Source organism: Zingiber officinale, chromosome 9B, assembly GCF_018446385.1.
Source record: "Zingiber officinale cultivar Zhangliang chromosome 9B, Zo_v1.1, whole genome shotgun sequence".
Lineage (NCBI taxonomy): Eukaryota > Viridiplantae > Streptophyta > Magnoliopsida > Zingiberales > Zingiberaceae > Zingiber > Zingiber officinale.
The window spans coordinates 96,269,907-96,277,690 of NC_056003.1; the positions used below are offsets into that span (position 1 = coordinate 96,269,907).

At 38.4% G+C, this 7,784-nt stretch overlaps 1 protein-coding gene across 1 annotated transcript; it reads left to right on the plus strand.

Moving 5' to 3' along the window:
- Window positions 1-887: 887 nt before the first annotated feature.
- On the plus strand, window positions 888-4,478 carry LOC122025544 (pectinesterase inhibitor 10-like). Its single transcript, XM_042584359.1, has 3 exons — window positions 888-2,715; window positions 3,336-3,401; window positions 4,419-4,478. Exons 1-3 carry the CDS (start codon window positions 2,343-2,345, stop codon window positions 4,427-4,429), a joined length of 450 nt encoding a protein of 149 aa, XP_042440293.1. The 5' UTR covers window positions 888-2,342; the 3' UTR covers window positions 4,430-4,478.
- The last annotated feature ends 3,306 nt before the right edge of the window (window positions 4,479-7,784 follow it).

Here is a 7,784-nt window from a genome sequence, read left to right on the forward strand (position 1 = left end):
TAATCGATTAAATATCCATTTCGATAATTGACTTCCAGCTTATGTTGAGGCACGAGACCTTTTTAGATATTGGAGCAATAATCACTTCTAGATAAAGACTTTTAAAGAAATTGAACATTTAACTTTCTTTATGAAAATTCTTGGTCTAACTAATCAAGTGTCGATCAAGCCTAAGTCCTTATAACCTAAATGGGTATATCATGTTTTGGGGTTCTAACTAATTTGGCGCCTACACTAAATTAAGAAATCCTTATTTTGAGTTTAAATTTAATTTAGATTTGTTATTTATTTTTATTGAATAGTTTCATAATTAAAATGTACTTGATTATAGCTAGAGTTTAAGTTTTACCTTTGACTTATAACCAAAGTCTAGATTTTGTGATTTGGCTAAATTATTAATAATCTTTTCTAATTTATCAATTTTATCTTTTAAAATATTATTTTATTTTTATAATTTTCTAAAAATTAATTTCTTATTTTTATTAAATAATTTTGAGTTATTCTTATTTAGATGTGAATCAACTTTACTGATTATATTATTATTAGCATGCATATCTAATTTTTGAGAAAAATCTAAACTAGACCAATAATGATTAACTAAGTTACCAACATATGTTGTAAAAAATAGACTTTTATGTAATGTAAATGTAAGATACGACAAATTTAATAATAAGTGTTATTGGAATAATAACCTTATTGGAATTTTTAGAAATTTTTCGGGAATTAAACGGAGTTTGTATGATATGTTTAAGGGGGTGAATTGATTAGGTCTAAAAAATTCTATTTAGATATCCCAATTAAGTTGATTGGAATAAGAACTTAGTGTTTGATTGATTAACCCTAAGTTTTATTAATTAAGCTATATGTATATAAGCCAAAACATAAATCGAGCCCCATCTTCTCCCGATTACTTCCTCTTCCCTAATTCCTTCGTCACCCTCCTTCGCGATCTTGCCTCACCGCCACCCACCTTCCGATTGCTAGCCAACTTCTCTTGTGTGAGTCCAGACAGCGACTCCTTCAGCTATGTCCCTCTCGCAAGCTTCCTTTCTTCCCTAGCATCGCCCTCGCCTGATCACTGTCTCCAAATCAGGTCGACGCTGTGCGGCTCACAGCCGACCGAGCCTTCCATCCCCACCACCGATCGCCTAAGTTCATCTAGCTGTTGTCCTCTCTGACTCGTCACCCCTGCGCAAGTTGGTCTTCAGCCAAAAGGGGGCCCGCGCCTTCTCTCAATCCCACCTATGTCGTGCCCTAGATGCTTACCACCATGCTATAACCATCACTGACTGCTGCCCTTTTCCATCTTCGATCTATTTCCACTCGTCATGGGAGGCACCGTCACCGGCTATTGTGGAAAATGCCATCACTCTCTCTCCCACTCACTTAAGGATCTGAGCAAAGCAGCAATCATTTCCACTGGAGAGGTCGCTACTGTTGGTACCTCTTCTCCACCTCGTTGACACCATTGCTGCTCTTGATTCTAGCAAGCAATTGGTTTCCCCTCCGGTAGAGATGGGAAAGGAGAAATTGGTTTCTCCTCTGGAAGAAACAAGCTGTAAGGTAACAAATGGATGAATTTGGAATTTAAGAGTGTTGTTTCGATTGTGGTTAATGTAGATTGAGGTTTGTAAATTGGTTTAGAATGCCTGTAGTTACTGGATCAGCCATTGTAGCCTCGACCCTACTTCCAGTAATAGCTTCGCAGTAGCATCGACCATGAATTTCTGGTTGCAAGCTTCTCCGGCCATGAATCAACAATGGTGTAATTGGATTTTGGTAAGTCATGAAGGTAATTTCATATATGAACTAGACTTGATTCTAGTTGTGGAATGGTTGGGGTATCTTAATTTTATTTAGTTGTGATCCGTTGCTTGAGTGGATTTGGGTTTGTGATTGATTATCATGTGATCGATTGTTATTGAGATGACTATTTTTGGTTGAATGGAGGATTTATTCATTACTAGAATTGGGTGACTTTTGGATTGATGGTGCTTGAAATAAATCCTATGTGGCGGGTGGAATAGTTAGAAGTATTTAATCTAATTGATTATGAAGTTTGATTAGTTTGTGTTGAGTTGATTTGTAAAATACCGAACCAATAATAATAAAATAGTAATTAAATAATAAGGTTTAATGGGCTAATAGCCTTAACGGAATTTTTAAGAATTTTTAGAGATTTTCTGAGAATTTTTTGGAGCTTGTAAGATGCATTTTAAGGGGATCAAATATTGGGCTGTAAGAAAATCTATTTGGAATACCCAAAAGTGGGAGTCGATTGAGGAATAAACTTAGGTTTTGATTTTTCCTAAACCTAAGTTCGAATTTTATAAATCTAATACATGGCCCGTGCCCTAGCTTCCACACGACGCCGAGCCCCTCTTCCCCGCGCCTCACCTCGCGACGCGCCTCTTCTTCTTCCCGGGCCTTTCTCTCCCCAAACCCTCCGGCGTTCTCCTCTCTTCCCGTGCCCTAAGCCCGACGCCGCCTCTCCCTTCTCTCTCGGTTCCAGCAGAGCCACCGCCGCCTCCTTCCTCCTAACCTCCTCTCCTTCACCGGGCCTCTTCTCCCCAAGTCGTCATCGGTTTTCTGCTGCGTCGAGCCATAGCCGCCAAGTTCTCGCACCTGAGCCGGCCTTTCCTCCTTGCACGAGCACCCCACAGCCGGCGATCTCTTTCCCCTCGAGTCACCACGCCGACGATCTCTCCCTTGTAGGTATGGATTAGTGTTTATTTTGGTAAGCTAGCATAAGGATTCAGGTGTTGCTGGAGGAGTCTTGATTTGTTGAGATTTTGGTTTCTTGTTGGATTTGCTGATGAGGAGGGTTACAAGTGATCTTATATTCTATTCTTTTTCATTGTGCTAAGTTTTGTGAGAGAGGGATATGAGTTGGATGCAAGGGGTGGTTGATGGATTTGGTTTTTAATGCTGGGTTCTTTTCTTGATCCGGTTCTTTCATGTTTTCTGGATTCGTGTTTGTCAAATGGGAAGTGGGGTTTCCGATTAGATTGTTTCATGTTGTATCGGTGATGTTGAATCAATTTGGTTAGGGAATTGGCAATCGATTTATTTGCTACATTGAGAGGGATCAAATTGTAATATTGAATTAGGTGGATTAAGTAAGGGATAAGATTGATTTCAAGTTAATTAGTTGTAATCAATTTCATGGTTAGGTTGTGGTAGTCTAGCCAATTGTTCAGTTGGTTAGAGATAAATGTAGTATTTGATCTATTTTATGTGTGGGATTAGTTGGTGTTACATAATTAGATTGGGATTAGGTTTTTTCTATTTGATGTATGGTAGAACCTAGTTATGATATATATCCTGTATTGTAGGGTTTGATTCTGATTTGAAGCGAACTCTAAGGTGTGAAGATATTCCGGCACGATCTACGTATAAAGGCGGGTACTTCTTGCTTTGTTTTCTTTTAGTACTTTGACCTTAGTGCATGAATTATTTTGGATAGGGACGGTTTACCTTGACTCCACTCTTACTTTCCTGCGCTTGATACTTCCACGCAATCTTTGAGAAATTCATTCCATATCTATACAGTCTCTTGTTGTTATCCATGATCAGTAGTAGATACTAGATACCATGTTTGTATACTTTGACTGTTACTTATTTATGTACGATATTGAGTTTCTGCTTATATATATATATATGATGACTGTTGCATTGTTCGCATCCTGTCATGGCATACATGTCAACGACCAATTCTCCCTTACGGTCGAGAGAGTCGTTAAAAAGGGGTTGCATCCTCGGCCACTCAAGAGAGTGGTAGCTGGAGTTAATGCCGCTTGTCCTGTCGTGCCGCACTCGGCCACTTATGGAGAGTGGTAGCTGGGGTTACGAGCAGCAGGGACCCCGTCGCAGATGTAGCTAGTTAGCTACTATGCAACTGTCCCCTCGGCCACTCGTGTGAGTAGTAGCTGGAGTGGTGTACAGTCTGTCACTGACCCGGCCTCTCGACCATACAGGGGTCATGGTGCAGAGAGGTGGGCGGGAGTGACCATCCGTGCATACGCTGTTGTTATTATATTTGCTTTGGCTGTTGTTGTTTATATATGTTGATATTGCTTACTGTTGTGTTCACATATGTTGATATGCTTACTTATGTTGAGATATATTCTCATTGTAGATGTTTAGTCATTGGAAATTTGTATATACCTTGCTTATTACCTCTGTAGTATGAGCTGTACTGTAGCAGATTAGTACCAATTCTGACTACTATACCTAGCCTAGGATATGGTTTCATGTATGAACATTTATTTTGGTTCTATTATAGTATCTGCTATTTCTCTTATGAGACTGTATACTATTGACACTCTCTACTTACATGCTATGTTCATGTACTATCTCTTTCTTTACCCGCTGAGTTCCAATACTCACCACCCCACAAAATGGTTTTCTTTCGCCAGGTAACAGATAGATGAGTCATGGATGCTTGGAGAGATGCTGGTTGCCAGTCATGGGTCCTACGTCACACCCGAGGATAGTTTTCATTTTGGTTTTGTTATCGTTTGGGGTGGTATATTGTTTTTGTGTATTTTGTTTTTCAATAAGTCGATGTGAATTTTGGGTCAAGTCTGTGATGACAGGTATTTTTGTGAGTGTCGTTAGTTTTACGTTCGTATCATTTTATATCTTCCGCTGCTGTGTGTTTATGTTCAGCCGTGTAAGCTTATTAAACTGCGTGGTTGTATTTATTTTGTTCCAGCCGAGTGGGCTGATGATATAAACTACGTGGTTATGTTTATTTCATTTTTGTCCAGCCGAGTAGGCTGAGTACATTAAACTGCGTGTTATGTTGTTTATATTATATATATATATTCCAGCCGAGTGTGGCTGAGGTATATTTTGTATGTATTAATGCTTCAGATTGCCACCCGTACAGGGGAGATGTTGTCGAAATTTCTTCGGACAGGGACTCCTCTGGGGCGTGACAATTTAGTGGTATCAGAGCAGGTATACGATGTCTGTTTGTTTTTTTTCGAATTACGATTTTTGAGTTAATCTGATACCAATTTTATGGTATCAGATGATTAATTTATACTTGGTTGATAAACTTGGATTGATTAGTGGATTGGTTGATTTAGAGGAGTACATGATCATTATTAGAATCATTAGATTGATATTGTGATTAGTGATGATGGGTTGGGTTTATATGATTTCTTTTGGCAGTATTGAATGAATTGTAATTAAGGATTCATGGATGAGAGTAATTGAAGCTAATAATTAATTAAGGATAATTAATGATTGATTTGAATAGGGTTTTTTCCTATGGGTTTAGATCTTTGAGTTTAGCTAGTTATTGCTTATCTAATTAGTTAAACTGTATAATATATATGATTTGTAAGACGTTGATTTGAGATAAGCATCTCGATGTGGGATTGGTTTATCACAATCAACAGATAAAGGCGGGTACTTTCTTCTTTGTTTCTTTAGTACTTTGACTTTAGTACATGAGCTATATATTTAGATAGTTGCTGTATTTACCTTGATTCCACTCGTATTTTTCCCTATACTTAATGCTTACCTACTTGATTTTTGAGATACTCGTTTCTATATCTATACAGTCTCACGTTGTTATCCATGATATTTAGCAGATACTAGATACCATGCTTACTTACTTTGATTGCTGGTTATTTATGTATCTTATTGAGCATTGGAGCTTCATGTAGCATACCTGATTTCTATTTATATATGTATTGGCTGCTGCATCTTGCATATTATATCATTACATGCATACCGACGACCATGTCTCCCTTGTGGTTGAGAGGGTCGTAGCCAAGGTTGCACGCTTGGCTACTCATTAATAGTGGTAGCTGGAGTAGATACTGCTTGTCCTGTCGTGCCCCCACTAGCTCACTCATGGATAGTGATAGTTGGAGTTGCAAGCAGCAGAGACCCCATCGCTATGTAGCTAGTTAGCTGCTATGCAACTGTCCCCTCAGCCATTCGAGAGTAGTGGTAGTTGAAGTGGTGTACAATTTGCCACTGACCTGACCTCTCGACCATACAGGGGTCATAGTGCAGAGGGGTGGGCGAGAGTGACCATCCTTGTATACATTTTTGTTATTATACTTGCTTATGTTGTTGATTTCTTACTTGTGCAGTTGTTTTATTATATCCATGTGATATGCTTACATATGTTGAGTTATATACCTATTGCATGTACTCAGACACTGGCCTACTTATTAGAGTATGTATATACCTCATATGATACCTTGTAGTATAAGCAGTACTATTGCAGATCCTCACTACCCCTAACCTACTATTACTAGCCTAGGATATGGTTTCAGGTATAGATATTTACTATGATATCCCTGTAGTATTTGTTATTTTTCATATGAGACTGTATGCCTTTGTATATCTAGTTATTTATTATGTTCGTGCACTATTTGTTTATTATCCGCTGAGTCCCAATACTCACCACCCCATAAACTAGCTTTCTTTCACCAGTTAACATGTAAAGGATTTATGGAGTCGTCTGAAGATCCTGTCCGCCAGTCCTATGTCACATCAAGTGACTTCTTCTATTATTGCTTCTATTCACATTATTGGCTTTGGACTTGTTTGTGTATATGTATCTTTTGTATGAAGTTTAGCTTTGTGGTTTCTTTTATTTGGTTTGATGTTGTGGTGTCAAGCTGAGCCGGCTCGTAGTTAGTTGTATTTTGGTTTTGCGTTTGTTATTTTGTGACTTTCGTTGTGTTTTACTATAGCCATGTGGGCTGCTTACTATATAACTGCGTGGTTATGTTCTTTTTGTTCCAACCATATGGGTTGTGTATATAACTGCGTAGCTATGTATGTTCCAGCCGTGTGGGCTGTTATTGATGACTTGTGAGTAGCCTTATGGCAATGTATACTAGTTTCATTTGTCACTACTTCAAGAGAGGTGCTGTCCAATTTTCGTCGGACAACCTTACTCGCGGGGTATGACAATTTATTGGTATCAGAGTCACAAGTTATACAAGGCCTGTTTTCTCATATTTTTGGATTTTCATGATTTGTCTCCTCGATGTGATTTTTTGAGTTTTGTGACCAGGCAGTGACAGGACATCTCTAAGCTATAAAAGGTATGTTTATGTCCTATTATCATACACTTTTGTTGGTACTTATATAGTTATTTATAGCATGTACGACATGTGTTGGGTTAGCCACTGTTTAGGTCTATCAGTTCCTACTAGAGATTAGGGATTACAGTCTCATGGGATTTCTTCTACCATACCACTATTACTACTAGTTTCTACTATTACTTGTTGGGTAGTGGATAGTATCTACTAAATATCATATTGGCTCGGTCAGTAGAGTATTGATTTACTCGTGTTGGTTTAGTTAGTAGAGGACCGATTTATTCTTGTTGGTTCAGTTAGTAGAGGTCCAAATTACTTGTGTTGGTTCGATCAGTAGGGGACCGATTTACTCTATTTTCTAGAGATTTTGACTCTTGGGTTACTTGTGTTTGGTTACCTAGAAGGTACGTTTGAGTACATGACTTGTACATACATAGTAAGGACTGAATTGTATCTATGCTATTATCGGCTCAATCATTCTATAGAGGATCGATGTATTTTATTCCATGGAGACTCTGACCATGGACTATAGGTGTTTGGTTGGATAACCTAGAAGGTATATTCTAATAGATGACCCCACTAATGTGGAAAAGTGTAGAGCTAGTTTCTTAACACTTACGAGATACAACCGTTACTTGGGAGTATGACTTGGAGAGTACATTCAGATATATGATTTGTACTGATGTGAAACGGATGATGTTAGTT